General features: G+C 40.7%; 1 protein-coding gene across 1 annotated transcript in view; it reads right to left on the reverse strand.

Annotated features, from left to right (window-relative positions):
- The window catches only part of PPM1H (protein phosphatase, Mg2+/Mn2+ dependent 1H), a 130,046-nt gene that overhangs the window by 29,126 nt on the left and 80,321 nt on the right, over positions 1 to 20,599 (reverse strand). The window contains exons 5-6 of the mRNA XM_084205990.1: positions 12,251 to 12,335; positions 4,998 to 5,116 (exon numbers count right to left, since the gene is read on the reverse strand). Of these exons, the coding sequence (XP_084062116.1) occupies positions 4,998 to 5,116; positions 12,251 to 12,335 (204 nt within the window). The remainder of the gene's footprint in view (positions 1 to 4,997; positions 5,117 to 12,250; positions 12,336 to 20,599) is intronic.

Below are 20,599 nucleotides of genomic sequence, written 5' to 3' on the forward strand. Positions count from 1 at the left end.
AGCCTGGTTTTTGTGAGCTGGAGTCTGAACCGCAGACGGCAAGGCGGGCTGCACAATGAAAGCGAAAGGCATCCATCCCAAACAAAATAAAATGGCTTGAAAAGTGAAGTTGCTTTTTTAATCAGATGCTTAGAGGCTGAAAGACATTCCCTGTTGGAAAGAAAAGGGCGAGCGCAGAGCAGGCTGGCAGCTTTCCAGGCAGTGGACAATATTGACTCTAGAATAAAATAGGTTTTGCTTAGTGCTTGCCTCAGGGCACCAGCCTCCCTGCTTTGGAATAAATCATGCGGGCAGGCGATTCCCCAGCACGGTCTGACCCTCGGGCACTGACCCCATGTGCCCCCCCTCACCAGACACATGGACACGGAGCTGGCAGGGGCTCCACTGCTGCTGCAAAGACAGTGCACTCAGAGACTGTGCCCAATTCCCCTTGGGCTTCAGCCCATGGTGTGTGGTGGGCACGACACCGCCTCAAACCAGCTCTGACGGGGTGCAGCTCAGCCCTGCTGCTCAGCTCTGCCTCTCCTGGAGGGCAAAGGAAGCAATCAACAAATAGGTCAAAACCCCTACTTGTTATCTAGGTCTCTTTGGCCATGCTAAAATCAAGTCAAAAAGCTGAAGTTGTGATCCGGATACAAGCCTTTAAAGAGCTGCACTTCAATGCAAGCAGCAGTAAAGCCACTGTTTTTGTTCCAAGGAGGAGCAGAAAATCAATTTTGAAACCACTGAAGTTGATGCAAACTGGTAGTGCCTTCTGGATGCCTTTGGTTAAGCACACTGCTGTATGGCTCCTCCAGCCCCACAGAAGGCTGGGAGGGGAACTCTGGAAGGAGCCACAGCGAAGGACATAGCCAGTCAGAAATCCAAGTTTCAGAAGGTTCTAGGATATAGTCAAAGCAAAATACCTCAAAATTGTTCACACTGGATGTGCACGTGAAGGAAATCTGACCAACTGTGTCTTAGCTTTAAATAAAAGCCAGACACAAAGAGCATTTATTCTGTGCAGTCCTTTAAAGGAGCAGCTGTCACCAGGCCTGCTGTTTTCCCCTCCCCATATTTCCACTTCAGGTTACTCACCCCACTTTTTTGCACTGGCCAGTCTCTGCTTACATGGCCTCTGAGTCTTTCCTGATGCTTCTATTGTCAGGACTTGTGAAAGCCACCAGGACACCTCTCTCCAAGATAAGTCTAACCTCTGCAAGGCATGGGCTTGGAAATTCCAGCCCAGAGACCCAGCTGTGAAAGACTCAGTAACACAGATATCTGCCAGCACATTACAGCTCCAAAGCTTGTTCAGCAGGACACACTGCTCTTAAGATGCCTTGCCAGCTACACTACACGTTTTGCAATCGTTGTTCGACCACAACGCACACGGGGCAAGGGGGCAGGAAGGGCAGCTCATGGTCAGCTCCCAGCAGTGTGGGATTTATTTTACATATATTTAATACAGCATGATTTCTCATTGCAATTGCCACTGCAAAGAAAGGAGCAAGGGTAAGCGAGCTGGAGCGAGAAGGGAAGGGCTGGTCTCAAAGCAGTCAGAGGCAGCCTGGGCTAGTGATGCGGTACACATTGCTGGATCAGTGGTTGTCCTAATGCTGTGGGGAAACTTGGCAGCTGTGCTACCACTGTGGGCTGTGGGGACAAAGCCAGAGTGGAAACTTCACATGAAAAAAAAAAAAAAGAAAGAAAAAAAAAAAGAAAGAAAAAATAAATGGCCAAATACATTATAACAGACCCAAAGACAATAATCTTTTGTAATCCAAACAAGTTGGGCAAGCCAAGCCATTGTTGAGAATCTGAAAAGCTCTGGAGCAAAGGAGGAGGATAAAAATGAAGAAAAAAAACTCATACAGCTTCTAATAGAAAACACGAAAAGTATACTGAATTGTAAAATAAAACAGTTTAGTTTCCTGAGGAAACATCATAGCAGAGGGTGTTCTACATTCTCTCACTAAAGGATGAAGTAATTAAATGTAAGAGTGGCTGTTTCTTCCTTATATCACTCGCACCTCTCTACATGTATGTGCAAATGTCAACACACAGTGAGGTTAGTGACCACAAAACAATTCAGACAATTGATCATCTGCATTGTATGTGATAAAAGTTCAGCAGCATTTTAGTGTATCAAGCTCGGGCTGGCCAAAGCACCATCTGACATTTTCTAGAAAAGGAATATATATGCTAATTTATTCTCCATGATAGATAGTGTCCTTAGAAACAAATGCAAAACAGACATGTCCTCGGCCCCTATGTCCTGATGCATCAGTTGAATCCAAGAATAAGAAAGGGAAGAAAACAGAAGCAAAATCATTGAAGTGGAAAACAGCCACTAAGAAACCTCTGCCACCTCAAGCTGTCACCTCTGAGGGCCCACCAAACTGGAAATCTAATGTCTTGTCCACAATCAGAACCATTAAAATTGACCCAGACTTTTACATAAACAGAAACGGATTGCTTCCCCGCTGCCTAGGGGATCACTGCACACAATCCAATGGATAGCAAACACCTTGGGCAAAACCTTGCAAAAAGAAATGGATCCTTATTTAGAAGGGCTCTGTTTTACACAAATGTATGGCAATAGAGCAATTTCCTCATCATTTTATTGTCCCGAGGCAACCAAACAAAGAGGTAATTGATGCACTAGTTGTGCAATATGGAGCAGCTGAAAGATTCCAATTCTTTTATTAGGACAAAAATGTAAGCCCCATTTTTCACTTCCATCCAGAAGTCAAAAGGAACAGCAGGGAGAGGTAGCCTCACCACAGTCTCCACATGCTTCTGCTTGGCACAGGCCACCTTTTTCTGGGACAATACTGTGGTGAATTCAGACTTGAATTTTCAAGTCACAGTTCAAGCATTTATTCCAGAATAACTGCTTACAGCTAAGCATACTTGTACTGAACTGGTGACAATTTTTGCATTGACCATATTAGAATCTCTAACTGGATCAATGTGTGTCCTAGATTTCAGGAAATTCACAAAAATCAAACAGAAAATAACTTTCTTCTCCTCCCTGCTATATGCTAAAGCTAAAAGAGTTCACAAACCAGTACTGAAAAGCAACATACTGGATCAAATCTGCCAGTTTGACTTACCAAAGCTCTTCTACCTTATTCATTATTCTACATTTAGAAGTTCTGTTCCTTTTTTCTAATGCCAAACAGTATTAACTATATAAGGACCATTTTGGATAAGGTAAAATGCTATGCATACATTCACAAGTGAGGTAGAAATATACAGAATTATCTCTTCACTTAACTTTTAAACTGTCTATTGCTGTACAAATCTCAACATTCTGCTGGTGATTTGGACTGGAAAAAATACTGTAGTAAGCAAAGCTTCCACTGAGTTTTTTGAATTTTCAACTTGGAACCTCTAGTGTGCATAAACAGTTATTTTTTTCCTCTTCATGCTTTACTTTGTATTTATCAACACCGAATTTGATCACTGTGATGCCCATTTGCGTTAATCACTTAACTCTTTGCAGTACCTCATGGTCATTCTTGTTTAATAGGAAAAGAGCTGTGGTGTCACCTGCCAATGCTGCAACTTCAACCATTCCAACCTCATTTCCTTTCCAGACCACTAACCAACCAGGGAAATGCAAAACAACTCCCATGGACCCGAAGAAACCCTCTTTGCTTTCCAGCCATGATGACAGAAATCTGTTCTTGCCCTCTTCTCAGGAAGTTCCTGGTCTATGATACTTCTGTAGCTCTCCCCCACATGTTTTTCCTCCCAACTGGCATGTCACATCTTGAAAAAGAGCTTTTGGAAGTCTACATGAAACCATTCTTTATTGGTGTCTCCAGAGACATCTGGGAGCTTAACAAAAAAAACCCTCCTTCTGCAGAAATTGGGAGAGTGTCTCATGATCTTCCAAATGTTTTGCTGTCTAAGTCCTCAGTTGATCCAATGTTCTCATTCTGTTCCTATTCTTTTGCTCATGCCTGTAGCCTTTTTAAAATGTGAAGTCATCATTCTCAGGGTGAAACTGCATATTCTGCTAGCAGCTGTTCAAGATGACAGACAATGATGGTTATCCTCAGATTTACATGTTCTGCACAAACACTTCAGATTATATTAAACTTAGATCATTATTCTGCCATTAAAACATAATTATATTTATGGTCCATAAAGCACAGAACAAAGCAAAAGTTATGTAGAGCTGTACTTGTATGTGAGCATCCAGGCTTCCAAACCTAAAACAGACTTTTTTTTTAACCCCTCTGTCCTTTTTCTTCCTGAAAGGACATTTACTACAGACACTAAAACACAAATGTCATGGAAATGAAGACCATTTGCATATATTGGGCTTTTACCTTTATAGGTCGTGCACAGAACTCACAAGAGCAAAGATTAGGGCTTCTCCAAGGAGCCTCTTGAACCAAGAAAAAACAATGAAGACATTTAGCCAGGAACAAAAAAACCCACATCATTCTTTCTGTCTTCACTTCTTTAAATCCATGCTGTTCATTTAAGCCTTTTCATTTCAGGCTGGTTGTGTTCAGATAGGCCCATGTCTAAAACAATTCCTCAAGGGATACCCAAACCAAGGGCCAGCTGCAGTGGAGTAGGGGAGGCAGCTCCTCCCTTCTGCAAGCTTTCCTCGGCATGTAAGGCATGATGGCCCAACCTCTTGGTTTAAAAGATGAATGTCTGACCGACTCATCCAGAATTTATAAAAAAACTACATCCAAGATAGGAAAATTGTTTTGCTTTCAGAAAGATCCCCTGGCACATCTTTGCCTTTATATGCTTTCTCTGCTTTGAGTGCTCCCACACTACAATGAACTCTCTGGAGGGAGGTCCACTTATTTAAAACATTATCTTCTAGAAGAAAGATACACCTGAAAGAAGGAAATGCCTTTTCTTTTAGTACACAGGGCTACACCTCCATGTTTGATGCAGCTTACACTAATCAAAGATAGGTACAAAGCAGGCATTGGCTGGGGGAGAAGGCTGACCCCACACTGAGGAGGACACATTCTTACCAGCCAGTCATGTTGAAGTCACGGTACAGCATCCTCTTTCCAACTTCCTTGCGCTGCACCCTCCGTGGAAACTCTAGATGTGTGAATTCATTTCCCAGCAAGTGAGGCTGCATGTAAGCCTGTGAGCAGAAATCAAACCACAGATACCACATAAAACAAGACATCATCTATTTTTAATGAGCTAGTATTACCACCCCTTCCTGGTCCCTTCCCACACAAATTCCACCCACTCATCTACCCTTCTTTTTAAATAAGGATGATGATGTACTCCATTTTAGCAAACAATGCATATACACCATTTCTGCCCCAGCCTGGTATCCAGCAGCAGCCTTATGCAGCCTTAGAAGTTCTCTTGCCCTCAAAATCCTTTATTTCTTCTCTGCGCTCCTCAAGATTTGGGATCTCTAAACTACACTTCATCCATTGACCCTGAAGGAGTCTGCAGAGCTTTGTGAAACAGAACACATGCCCTTTTGTAAGTCAGCAAGAGAGAAAGGAATGATCAAATACAAAGCCATGGAGAAACTTGAAGGAGTGATTGTGCAGTGAAGCTCAAGCTTTTTGATTCCCAGTTCAGCTATGTCAACAACACAGAAAACCTAACATTGCTACCACATTTTAATTGTCACCACCTTGAGAAAAATGCACCCCATCACACGACACTGCAAATAAACACAAGCTACAAAGCAGTTTATTTTCTTGTTTTTGAAAAACTACATCCTTCATCCAAAACAGACTTTAAGAAAAGCAGCAGCAGTTTTGTGTCACAACTGCAACTAAGGCCTTTGATGGTTTTAATGCTCAAATGCTGCTCACGTCCTTTGTGTTGCACTGCTCTGCAGATGTTGGGAGGCCTCTCTGCCAGAGTTGTGCCTTTGACTCATGCTCTCCAAAGCTGACCATAGTTGAGAGCATCACGAGGCTCTTTGTCCACCGTGTAAATTTTTTGATTGAATTTATACACAGACCACTTGACATGATAGGTTAATCCTAAACATACTCTATTTCTTCTTTCTGACATAAATCTCATTCCTTTTTCTTTAGTACTCAAATAAACAAGCCTTTCTTGTTCCTCCGCAAAGCTGCATTGTGAGTGAGCTCTTATGAAAGACACAGTCAAATTGGCTAGGGAACTGAAAAAAAGTTGCATTTCTTAACCTTTTTGCAGATAACTCTTTTTCCTTATCCAGCCAGTTAAGGCAATAAAGCCTGTCTTATCTTCAGCAGCAGCTGCCATCAAGGGAGATGAAATGAGCTGGGGTTTAGTTTGTGTATATGTCATAAATCTAGTGCTCATCAAAGGTAAGCAGCAGGAAGCACTGGAAGCCCTTATTGATCTACCTGGCATCTGTCATGCAGATAGTTCACAATAAAATATTTCCTGCATTTAAGAGTTGAGCCTGCTCCCACTCAATTTAATAGGAGCTCTATCAGGCTCAGCACATCACAGCACTACCCTTCTATCAGCTTGTCCCTGTTCCCATCACTAGACATCCTTCCAGAAAATACCTCAAGCTTGGCTGGAACAGGACTGAGGAAGGTTGCTGTGTGTAGCCAACAAGATTGGATTCTACTTTCAAGAGGTGGCTTTCAAGCACACAAGTGATCTTGACATCATGATCCCTTCCTGGAACAGGAACTCCATCAAATTCTCTCTGTGTACAGTTAAGGGAATGACATTTTTTTCCTTCAGTCTACAGTCAGCCAAGGTCCCCTTCTCCACCCAAACATTGTTGTCAAGGGCCCTCTAATTGGATCCCTCTCCTCATTACAGAAATAGTTGAGAAGCACTAGTGACTTTTGAGAGGTTCAGCAGTATTAGTCCACATGAGACTTTTCATACTTCCAGAACTCTGGAAGTATGAAAAATGAACTTCTTCACTTAAAAGTACACGTAAGCTTTTTATTTTATTTACTTTCATTCCAGTTGCAAAGAAGATGGAAAATTCCTAATGGTTTGACGCGTCGCATAATACGGACGATATTTTTTCTTTGTATGATAACAAAGAGCTGGATTGTTTTTGGTATTTTTAAAATTTCTTCTGGCCTATGATATTGTAAACAATGAATTCAGTCTGCATTCAAAGTGAAATTCAGTTTGCTTTTAAAAAATGCACAGCCTATCTTGATAAAAACATTACAAACCACTACCAGCTAAATACTGTCACCTGCCTACAAAACAAGGTCATACTTAAAAAACAATCACATCTGATATCAAGATGAAGTTATCTAGCCTTTAGATTGTGAGATTACTAGTCTGAATAAGAGGGTCAGAAGAAAAACATTACAGTCTTTTAGCTTTATTTAACTTAAAACCAAGAATTTTCTTTAATGAAAAGGTAAAGCAACCAGGAGAGACTGCATTGCATAAAGATTTACTCAGATGGAAAGTCTGAGGTCATAACTGAAATAAGATTAATAAAGCTGGCACAGTTACCAGTGGACTGCTAATGCTCAAATAAGACTTCTCTTCTGCAGCCAAGCCTCAATGCTTGATTTACAATCCAGGGATCTTAACTTGATTCTAATATTTTTGGCGTCAGTGAAACAGAGGGAAAAGAGCAACTTGGAAGCTTCTGGTGTCTGTGATCTGAATTCTTACGTGAAGAAATGGGGATTTTTGTTGTGCTTTGCTTTGTTTATTTAATTTTCTGTATTTTTTACCATTTTTGAACTGCTAATTTTGATGCTTCACTGGTAATTCTACAGAAAGAAGAATGCTCTACTACAAAACTCAGTTGCAACTTCCAGTTGGGTTTATTGAGAACTGTTCTCCATGTACAAGGCAGGACTCTTCTCTCCACCTCACCACCCCTGGGCAGCAGAACCAGAAAATAAACAAAAAGCAGCACTTTAAGAATCTACAGATTTTTCAAACAGATATACAAGCAGAACCATGAAATCCCCTCAAGGATCAAACAACAACAACAACAAAAAGGTAACTGAACAAATTAACAGAATTTCACCTGTGATGACACAATGTATTTTCCATTTTTTAATTCATTTAGTCTCAATTTGCAAGAATCTTAGATCAGAAACACCACTCAGAGAACCTGAAATTTAACAAATAGCGTGGCTATCAAACATTTCCTATATCCTTATGAGGTATTTTCAGACAACATTGTTATTCTGTGTTATGAAACTGGAACATTTGTCATATTTTCTCTTTCAGAAGCTGTTAGAACTTTTTGGCATAAATCTGGCATTGTGTGTTGTTGGCACTCTGCCATTTTATGGTGTGTTTTGGGGCTGGATGTATTGCATTCAAAATTAGTTGTTTAAAATGAGGTTCAGTCAAAGAAATATTAGTCATGCTTGTTTAAAAAGGACATTTACTTCCTGCTGTGTTTCCTGGTGATTAGAAAAGCAAACATGAAATTAAGATAAACCTAGACTTACACACTAGCATGTCAGTTAATTAGGTGGCAGGAAACACTGCATGTATCCTATCTCAGTAAGGCCTGCCACTGCCTTTTCCACTCCTTCAGTAAGCACTGCCCTGCAAAGTCGCTGGCACTAGCGGTTTCACTGCATTCTGTGCTATTTTCAGATTTGCTGCTTTCCCCTACACCAGCTATTATCTTCCAACTTTATACTTTTATTATATTGTGCCCTTTTCTCCAAAAGAATATTCTACTATATGGGGCTACTGCTCACAACAGCATGCACAGCCCAACGCACCCAGAAGGTTTGCAAATAACTCAGCCATTATCATAGGGACACATTTAAACCAAAGAGAGATTAAAATTAAAGGATGTGGTGGTAAAAGGAAGGAGAAGACTAGAAGCCACATCTATCTCTTGATTGGTTTCTCATCTTGTGAAAGGCCAGCATCCCTTCCATGAAACCACACACCTCTTTTACCACAGCATCATCCACTGTGTCAGACGGCTGAAGTAATCCTATGCTGGGTGATTCAGGGAGCCAAAAACTGCAAGAGAATTACATCTTGACTGACTTGCAATTGAAGTGCTGACTGGACATTTAGGAGATCTAGGTTCATTTCCTCTTCAGGCTCAGGTTCTGCAGGCATCCTTCAGCAGGTGAATATTAGCGTCACTTTTATCCTCACCTGAGCAACACAATAAGAATAGATCCCCTCTGAGCCCATGACTACCTGGGTTCATGAACCTTTGCTTGAATGGTGGCAAACACAAAGAGCACACATAGTCACTGGCACTGGTGGCCTCCCAGTCTCTACTAGCAGTGACACCTGCACTGGTAGATGTGGTGTACCATTTCTGGTGAACTTTAGAGGGGCTGTTTGGCTGCACACATGAAGATGCTACAAACGCTGTGAAGATGCTACAAACATCACACTGACCTCACATGACATACTGAAAGTGTAAACTTCAGTAACTAATAGAAATACACCCATCTGCAGTACACTTGATTCACCATTCATTTTAAACACATTTTCCAAGGGAATAAGTAACAAAATCTATCCTATTTACTGTTGCAATTTAGACTATCATGACTGAAATTAATAGTCTCAGAAGATGAAAGAAAATTTGCTTCTGGCTGTCACTGCCTGCACAACTGCTGAATGTACCAGAGTAGTTCCCAGTAAATACTGGATTTTTTTTTCCTTCAAGATACACTGATATGGGAAGTCAGGACTTTCCCCAGGTGATGTGTGGAGGTCTCCTGCTACAGTGCTAAAAACAAAAGAGACACAAATTAAGAAGAAAGGAAGGCTTTTGAATGCCCACTAGTGGAAGGGAAGCAACATGGTGCACTGAACCTCTACAGAAACTGAAGGATCAAGAGAATACTGGTGCAAAGCTTTCACACTTTACATCTCAAGAAGTGCTCTCTGACTCAAAGATTGATTGCCTTCTGCAATACTCTCACAAGCTGCCTGACATAGAAGTCTGTCTCTGTCATATAGCCAGCCTCAAGTCTGCAGCTGGATGCTGCCCCACCACTGCCCTCCTATGGAGTGATAACCAGGCTCAGAGCTGCTTCAAAGTCAGAACAAATGGATAGTCAACTTGTTCTTTTCAGGTGTCCATGCCAGAGGCCTACTGCCAACGTAATTCTTGGATGCCTGGTAATAAACTTGCCAGGACAGGGAAAACATTTGCTTCCCTCCCCTCTTAGTTACTCAGGATTAGCTGAAGCACAGTTTTGTCTAAGACTAGATTGGAGAACTTCATAAAAGATACTCACATGACCTGAACAACTCATTATCCCATGGATTTCTTTCCACACAGAAATTAAGGCTCAGAAAAGAGGGCCTAAAAGAACACCCTGTGTGACTGAAGGAATCAACAGGCACTAAATTTAAGCAGATGGAAGCTCCTTCATTCTGACAGCACCAAAAGTGTCTGCTGCACAGGGAACAGCCTGCAGGCTGTAAATCCATCCCTTTGCTTGTACAGTAATTTCCTCATAGTGAACAGGATCTCTGCATTTACCAAGTAAAATATTAATGCTAAAGTGATTAAGAGATTTTCTTCCTATCGTGCAGGAAGAACATATCTGAAGCACAACATACTTGAAACAAAGAAACTCAGCTTTAACTGCAAATAAGAAAATAGACTCAAAGTAAATAACTTTCAGACAGAACAAGAGACAAGAGATGTTGATGGTAGAATAACAGACTAATAGAACCTGGGGACAGACAAGTGATAAGAGGAATTATTTGGGATCTAATTAGCAAGATAGATGCAAACTTTGGAGTGTAATGCTTATGCCAACTTTGCAAGAAGTTTGGAGTCATCTTTTTATTTTTCTTTTTTTTTTAAACACAAGAGTAAAAATTTTACTTAGAGAATGTTGTGTTTGAAATTATCTGTAATTTTGTTTCACGCTCTTGCTGTCTTGCGTGTATTCTCTTTGAACATGATACCCATAGACCTGGCATATTTGTTACATACAGAATTAAAACAGACAAACAAAGGTAAAGGAATTTTCCACAGGAAACAGCAGAAATGCTTTGCAGATCAGCTACTGGTTTCAAATTTAAGCCAGAAAGGACATCAAAAGAGAAAACAAAAACCCTTGTAGGCAATGTTTTATCTCATATTTCCTACAGAAGTAGCAGACTCCCTAGATGCTAAAGATACTTTTATTTTAGATGCAAACAAATTATTTTAAACGTAACTGAACTGTAAATATTTATTAGGCCTCTTTTCCATTTGGTTCTCTGAATATGAATAGTCCCAAAGCAGTATTTCCTCTGAAATTTTCAGCTTCAAGCCAATGAATCTGACTGAAAAAAAATTAAATGTGACAATTGAGGAAACACAATTTTTTCTTTAATACCTTCCATCACCGCATTTCAAACACTGGCATTTTGTCTAGTGACAAACCACAGTGAAAAACTAGGCTGAAAATAGAAAACACCTTAAGACCTGGGAACATCACTAACCTTGGCCTGTCCACCTTGAGTCAGGCAAGGCTGAGAGTGACCCTGCCTTGGCTGAAGCTTAACTTTCTAAAAGAAACAGAAGAAGCACAAAGGAAATCTCTCAGCCACGTTAGAAATGACATTCTGACAAACAACTAATTGACTTCAACCAACTGATCTGTCCATCGAAGAAAACCTTGAAAAGTAACAGGTAGTTTTGTATGAAAAATAACACCATACATTTTGACTTATATTCCTCAGGCAGCTTATCAGCCAACACAGCTTGGTCTATAAAGCATCCCACGTGTCCCCAGCTAGTCACCCTGTCCCAGTTTTATGGGTGCTGCTACAGTAAATAAAACTAATCTTTGATCACCCATCCTCTCCTGCAGCTACTAATGTTCACTGAGATCACCTCTAAGTTGGATATCTTTCTCCTGATGGAGATACTACTGGCATACTGTTAGAGTAAATGAATCGAACTCTGCAATAGCACTCACGCACAAAGAGCAGTCTGTGGTATTTTATACTGTCACACAGCAAGCGCTGGGATGGACTGAAATACATCTGTGGCTCATTAACTCTGTGTCTGAGCTCTCAAAATCCAACACCAGTGTGCTGCTGAAGCATCTGCAGCTGAACAATGTGCACAAGCACAGCCACACTAATCGATGGCCTTTGCTGGAGAGGTAATACTCCTTTCATTGAGATTTGCACCACCAGGATTTTCTCCACATTTGCTGATGGCTTAAAGACATACATGATCAGTCACTGGTGTTCAGGGGACACATCATCCTTCACTGAGCCACAGCAACTCAGCAGCATTTCTCTAAGCCTTTGATATTACTGGGCAATGCTTGCCATCAGCAGCACCTGATTTGGTCCTCAGGTGTCTTACCAGATACTGAAGTCGCTGGCGTTCAGTCTCTGGAGTGAATTCTGAAGACATTGGAATGACTTCACCATTTCGGATTATTATAGCTCTGTAAAAGTAATAAAACATCATCAGCACAGAAAAAAAAAGTAAAATACCCCAGAAAACCACAGGGTACAGTCACACTCTTATTCTCTTCAGAGTTACAGTCAAATAAAGCCATTTCTTTTCTACTGAGGTTGCCAGCAGAACAGGCTAATTCCTGCCCTGCATCCTTTAGGCTGGGTAACAAAGTATACTTGTATAAACTGAGTTCATTTTAGAGCTCACAAAAACATCCAAGCAACAAAGGCAAGAGTTATTTCAATTGATGTCTATAGGGTATCTTTATTAAGTGAAATGCAGACACCCAGAGGAAATGCTGCAGAATCACTGATTGCAGAACAACTCTTCGCAGGTTTTAATACCAGTTGTGGCTGACACTGTGTAAACTACTGGCTTCAAATGACTCATCCAAGCACTTTCCAACCATTAATTGGTCATATGTCATGTCAGAACATTTCTACTCCAACATTAAATGGAAATAGCAAAGCAAATCCTATTTAGCACAAATTTAACTAGTTACCTGCTGAAAGATGGCAGGTAATGGTATGACTGTATATTAGACAGGAGATTTCATACACAGTTCTGCAAATCACAAAGAGAAGATTTTCTCAAACACCTGCCTGTTGCCTCTTAACAATCTGATATGCTGCACACAAAATACGGTCCAGTCTTTCCCTGGTGTAATGCCCCTGGCTGGAGGACAAGTCACAGGAAGGAAGAATTTACCCAATATTTTTACTACATTCTGCATTCATGTGTTCATTCATGGAACTACGTTCTTTTACCTTTCCATTGTTTAGTCAGCTCTCTAAGTAGAGCAATGCCTGGCACTTTTGATAAACTATGTATCATCCCAAAGACTTTAATGCCTGTTGTGGAAATGTTTTTCAGATTAATTCAGTGTTTGGATAACAGCTCTCCTCTTGAATTAGACAGAATTTGGTGTAGCTAAAAGTAGTATTTGCCACTTGGATTGCAGTTTCTCTATGTTTTAAATAGTCCCATTTCTGTGATATTTTCACCCCACTGATGTCCTACGTATGAGCTAGCTTACTTCCTTGATCATTTGATCGATTTGCTGTCCTTGCTCCTCTATGCCAGGTGTTCTGATGCCACTAGAATGCAACCAACAAATATGGTAGGCACACAGACTGAGAACTTAAACTTCTAAATTCAAAACACAGGCATCTTGAGAAAATCAACTCAGGTACAAACCTGAATTTCTAAAATTAGTGGCATGGGACAGTTTTCCAAGTCTTGTGGATTGGTCATTGGACTAAAATTGTCTCCAAATTGTCATCTACTACTGCTGGTATGCAAAAGGCAGCAGCATTATCTATGAGTAAATGAACTGTTCACATTCCTGAGATTCATGTGGCAAAGAGCAGACAGGTTTAGGATGGTACGACACTGGCAGATGTGTGAAGTAGCTCTGGCAATGATGGCAAAATGGCTTTGCTTTGAAAGGTAACAAATTTACTGCTCTTGGACTTCACTTCTTACTGCTCTTCACTTCCTTGCAAATAATCCTGTGTAGAAATTATAGGTGGGAAGAGTGCAGCCTACATACTGAAGGTTCCCACTGGCCCTTAATTAAAACCAATATTGTGTACTTGGGACAGACATGGTTGTTGCAACTCTTTAATGTCCTAAAAAAAATTTGCGCATCATTTTTGACAGATTTTTTTTTCCTCCTCTAGGGAATCTGACTACAGGACTATCCAATCAAAAATAATAAAAGTTTGCTGAAAATTTTTCTTTTGCATTTCTGAGACAGTAATTTAAATATGAATTAAGAACTAACACCTCTCTTCTGCAACAATACTTTTGCCTTTATTTTTGCAGTTCCTAAGGCATTCAGCTTTGAACAAGATTAATTTACTCAGAAGTGAACATTTTATATAACTTTTTAATATGTTATTTGATTCACTTGAGTAGGCCTCCACTTAAGGGGTCTGTAGGTTTAGTACAGAGTATGTACTCTGGCAATAGTCTAGACTAGACTGATGAAAGAAGCTGATCAGACTCCAAACCAAATTTTACACACTAGTATAAGTGAGTCATAAGGGATTTTCTGATCTTTTGCTTGTCTGAAAGAGCTAATATAAAACCACACATCGATATAACTGCTAGTACATCAGGCTAATTTTCTAATTATTCTTTGCTTCCCCTTTAATCACCATTTCACAGGAAATCCACATTTTAAAGACCACTCAGACCAGTCTGGGGTTCACCTTTTTCTTTGTGCACATTGACATGCTTCGTATATATTTTGATAGCTGTCATTCTCACTTCTATGGGTAGAATTGGGCCCTGAGGGACTCACATCATATAAAAAGCAATTCAGAGGCGAGTGGGTCAACCTTTCATAGCTCAACTTATTTTCACCAGAATTGGCAGCCACCTGGGATGGAAAGCACAACCTAGCACACACACACACACACAAATTTCAGAGGGGGAGGAATTAAAGCAATACTGTTGATATGCTGTAAAAGAGAGTTTTATGGTTTTCATTAATGTTTTCAGCAGTTGGACTTAATTCAGCTTGCAAGTTACAGCTGTTCATAAGAGTCAAATGATTTGATCTGAGGAATGAGACAGCTCTAGATATGAGTAAAGGGAGGGACACAGATATATACATATGAGGCACTGGTCCAAATTCAACTGTGGTGAGCTTATAAGCCTGTTCTGGGCTCTTTGCCTTTCTGCACTAACTGCTTAGCTGTTTCATGACAGCAAAGTGTATTTCTGATGGCTCAAGTGACAAAAAGGGACACATTTGTTGGCTGTCTCACTGAGGAGACTGGGTGCAAAAGCCTGGCCTGGGAGCCACCCTGCTCAGCGGGATTTTCCCCTGTGACTGAAAAGGTGCCGAATAAGGCCCTAATTGGGTTGGGAGACTGACATGCCCTTTCCATGACCTTGCAGTGACAGAGCTGCCAAGCAGCAACTGAAGGCTTTTTCCACTGAGCAACCTCCAGAGCCCTGAATTCAATAGCCCAGAGTCAATAACTGCTCACGAGGAAGGAACCTGGCTGATGCAGCAGCTGCAAACAGCTCCAGCAACTGCTTTTAGAGACCCACTCTATATGGTCCTGCAGGACAATTAATTTTGACTTTACACTTCCTAATGGCCTAAGCAGCACTGTGGTGTTACATGAGCATTACTGCTTCTGCCATGCATGAAACACTCACGTATGCAAGGAAATAGTGTTCTGTTAATGTTAATAGCATTTAACTCCCCATGTATTGAGGATATATGAACGTATTGTTTTATGCCAGAATACAGCTGTCCTATTAAACTGTCAGAAATAACTACATAGGAAGCAAGAACTCCTTGAATAGATGCGGTGCCCAGACAGCATCTGATTTTGCCATGTTTAATAGTGACATTTTAATTTCCACCACACTGGTGAAACACATTATAGCAGAGCCACGGGGCGAGCCTGCCAAAGGCAGATGGATGATTCATGTTTGCAGAGAAACAAGTATGTCAACACTAACCAAATATTCTCTGATGACAAGGTTGCTTCAGACCCATACCAATCATTAATTTATATCACCAATGAAATAGTAATTAAAAAAACAAAAGCTTTTTTTGGCAGGATTGGCAATCAGGAGTCACAGATCTGCAGCCTCCTCAGTGCATTGCCCTAAATGCTCTGATGCCCTCTCCACACAGCATCATCTACAGTAAGAAACTGCTCTGAAGTCTTGAGGCCACAGAGGCCAGTAAGTCACTTATTCTGATCTCTTCTAAAAACAAACTAGATTTCCCTGAGTCCTTTCCTCTCTTTTGAGTCCTAGCTCCCCACCCGTAGGAACTACAGGATTGTACCTGCACCTGCATTTCACGTGCTCTGCATGACAATGAGAGTATGTTCACTATTCCAGAGCTAGGATGTTCACAGTAAATAGGAATATTCTGGAGAAAAATCTCCCCAAAACACAGCTGAAGTAACCTAAAATGGAAGAAACAAGAATCTGATTTTGTATCTCTTCTGGCCTCTCAAGGAGTTCTGCTCCAGAGAGAAGTCACACCGTGAATAAGTAAATGGAGAACAAGAGATGTGCCAGTGGCTAAATGCACAAGGGAGGACCAGCAGTCATGGCAAATCCTACAGCCGTCTATGTCTGCTCAGTCACAGGCACATGACAAGAAACATCAGGAGCTTAAAAGGCTGCATGTGCATCTGCAGAAAACAGTGTATTTATCTTTTGGATTAACCTGGCTCTGAAGTCCATAACGATCACCTAAATTCACATAGAACACTAAGTATATGGTTATTTCCTATATTCAGATTCAATACTTAGAAATTGTATTTGATGCCTTAGTACACATTTGATTTAAAATACAGGGAGAATGAAGTAACAACAGGATAAAAATTTGCCACTGCACTGTACTGCTGCTGTGATGCTCAGGATGTAGCAACAACACTGGCTTAGGGAAAACATTGATATATCAACTGCTTTTGCATTTTTAATATGGCCAACAACTACCTCCTCTCCTTTAATCAAGGAGGACTTTGGGTTTATTTGTTTGTTTGTTTTTTCTTTTGTGGCAAACACAATCAGCTGAAAATTGCACAGCATCCTTTCTATGTTTCTTATGAGAAACGAATAGAGGAAACACATACATTTTAGAGGAAGCTCTTTTTGGTTACTCTCATTTCACCATAGAGAGAAAGCAACACTTTAGTGAACAAGGTCAAGAGTGTAATTCCACTGCTGTCACAGGTCTACTGGGATTCTGCTTTTCAAAACAAAGAGACATCTCCAACTGTTAGGAGTATTCAGGGGACACCCTGATTCCATTACACACTTTTTCAGGCAAAAATGATTTGAAACGCAACATTAAACTGCACATTTCTACAAGACAGGACAAAAATCTGGTAAAGGTGACAGAGAAAAACCATTCAGAAAACCCTTTTTGACAGTGTATATCAATTCCAAGCCACAGGGAGGCCTCATCCATTTTGTCAAAAGGTGTTAAGCATGTGGATTCAGTTCAGATGAAGCAGAAGTGTCTGGCCTGTCTGCAAAAGTATTAGAAATGTGCCAGTGAAAAAGAAAGCGGAATTAAACTGAGTGAAAGAATAAGGCAGGGTTTTATTATATTCAAAGGGGAACTAAGCAGTAGATTTTAATTAGGTGTGTCACAAGATAGCTGTGGAAAAAAGAAAGTAAATCCTAGGACTATGAAATCAGTCTATATGGGTACTTGTTTATTTTGGTAACTAAATGCATATATTTAAATAATCCAGGGAAGATCAATGCTAATGGTTGCTAAGCTTCAAACCAGTCGTGCTTTTTAAAATTTCTTTACCTTTTCTTAATTGCTAAGAAGTGAAAGACAATGGCTATAAAACAATTAAAATGAGAAATGTTTTTTCCTTCTGCAAATGAAGTACTGGAACTTACTGCCACTATGATTACTGATGACTTTTAATACATTCAGCACTGGCACCTTGGTTTTACTTCTTCAAACTGAATTACTCTCACTTAGTCCCACCCAGACCCATTTCTCAATGTTTCTTTAGAAACCAGGTGTACAAACAGCTCACTGCACTGGCAGTAAGTATGGAACTGATCTCATACTCCATCCCATGCATTCACTAACAACGTGGAAGTATAGTGCAAAGCCTTTAAACAATTTCCTTAATTTTATGAATTAAGGCAGGCTGGGGATAGTGGAACAAACTATTATATAACATTTAGCTGGTAATAAAATGGGTGCCAATGATGACCAATGGAAAAAATACCCTCTCACCCGTAATACTTAAGATAATGCCCTAACTCTTACTTGGCATCACTATCAAGATGAAAACAAGCAACAAACCAGGGAAGGAGTAGAGCCAGTGAAAATAGTCTCTGTCCTCATTTTCTATTTACTGCCACTCAACAGTTGTGCCACCCTGATTTCTTCATATTTTTCAGCACAAACATGAGCCTGTTCACAGAAAGGTTGTGACAGGATAGAAACACTGGATCATTTTTCTTTCAGCCAAACAACGCCAACGTTAAGCAGGAGTAGACTCTCCCTGCTTGCGGCTCTTTCTGTGACAATGTAGTTTCATGTTACATTGTGAGCAGGCTGCTCAGATACTTTCATTCATCACTTGGAGGAACTTCAGCTCCCTCAAGCCAATAAAAGGTGTGAGAACTTGCCTTGGTGAAGTACTGCAAAAGTAATTTCCTACAGGAACGTGCTCTGGCATTTCCTGCCAGAACAATGAAGATCACTCCCAAACTTCTGCTAAGGCTTTTTGCGGACTGCCAGCCACCCCAGCTGCTCCAAGGGTTAGTATCTCAGCAGCACAACTGCCAAGCACAGCCCTTGCTCCACCAGGACTCTCTCTGGTCATTCCCAAGAATTTCACTCAAGGTCCTTTCTTCATGTCTTTGCCACAGCATGGGGCCGAGTGTGCCTTACCTCTCCTGTGGCAAGATGAGAACCTCCTCCTGCCTTTGAAAAGAAGCAGAGAAAGAAATTATATAATCCAGTCCCTGCAGACACACCCTGAAAGTTGTCTTTCAGAGGCACCTGGAAGCACATGAGCTGCTCCTGTGCACACACATGTAGAGCTTTATGTTGTTTCCAATTACCTGACTCATTCATATTTATATTTCTAGTGCTTACTTAATGATTCCTTTGGAGAAGGCCTCTGGGCACAATGAGGCTGCTGAAATACTCTGAAGTCACTATTCTGGTGGTCTGATCTTACTGAATTATTTGTATTATTTTTAATACAGCACCACAAATAGGCAAATAGAAACTGTTTCTGTAAGCAGAATAACACAGATTTCCATGGAAGGGCTTACTTCTCATGTGGAATAGCACCTGAACCAGTCAGGATTTTCCTTACTGCCACGAAATATGACAGAAATCAGAATCTTTAGAACTGATCTGGTATTCCATCGTATGTACTCACAACAACTTAGTAAGCAGCAGTTAAAAGGATTTTCTGTTGCTGGCAGTCTGCCCTATATATTGCATCTAACAATGAGAAGCACCTGGCTGTCACCAACAATGGAACTAAATGACTTCAGTTGTTTCTGCATCACTACTCTACAGTTTAAAATGAAATGTAATGCTGAGCTTGCAGGCTGTCCACAGAGGAGATAGCTTGGAGAAGACACGTTGCCCCATCATTTTTCACCCCTGGAGTGATATGCTTCAAGTTGTCAGTGCCTCTTCAGTGGGCTGCAGCTCTACTCCCATGAGACTCTACTGTGAGTGAATTCCCTGCTCTTGTTTAGGTTCTCAAGTGTGTTGCTTGGCTGATGAAATCTAAGCATGGAGCTATTATTAGCAGTTTGCTTTATTAACTGTGCTTTATTTAAAGGCTAAGTATATATTTTTTAGTTATCCCCACCCTCCCGTTAATGTGATGGCACTGGCTGTCTGTATGCAATGTTCTTGTTTAATTAATCAGGAAAGTAAATTTTGCTATTGGACAAGTAGTGGCTTTGTAACTTTACCTATACACTCCTAGTAATATCTACTCCAGCTCCAGTAGTACTAACCCAAATGTGAATGAACTAAACTGAAACACTGTGTAATTAATTACTCTCCTGATGGTTTATATCTCAACACATCAATCTTTCAGGAAGGGCTTCAGCTGGCAGCTAGAAAGCTATTACAAACCAGTTTATAGTGACACTACTAGCACACAAAACCTGCCCACCGTTGGCTCCAATACCCTTAGGCTGGAGATTTACTGCTCTCTTAGGATTCATTTTGCCCCAATGATTTTGCTGTATTCTTCATCTGAACACAGCTAAGTACAAGGTTGCACTGATGACAGACCACCACGTTTCTGTATGACAGCTGAACAACATGCCACCAATTACTCAGGCCATGCCAGGGAAATGAACAAAGAAATGCAGTCACATCTCTGTGGCCAGCTCTGAGCCTCAGGACCGGTATCTGTGGAATCAAAGTCTTTTTCTCTGCTGTCCAGGATATCACATTCATCTCCAAGACAAGTTACTATGGCAACTAAACCTGGGCTTAGTGGATGCAGGCATTGCTGTGCAAGTCAGTGTTTATTTTGCCAGTAATGTGCCTGGGATATGGCTGTCCATGTAAGATGGAAGTAACAAGGATTTTTTATCTCTCTGCTCTTCACTGTTTTACCATTGACAAAGAGAATTACTATAGCACCTGAAGTCATATCTATTTTGATCTCAGCTTTTCTGCTTAACTCAGTACCAGTAGCAAGATATTGGAACAAACTGGACTGAGATGTGAAAGCAAAGATTGCA

The sequence above is a fragment of the Fringilla coelebs genome (genome assembly GCF_963513975.1).
Source record: "Fringilla coelebs genome assembly, chromosome: 5".
NCBI lineage: Eukaryota > Metazoa > Chordata > Aves > Passeriformes > Fringillidae > Fringilla > Fringilla coelebs.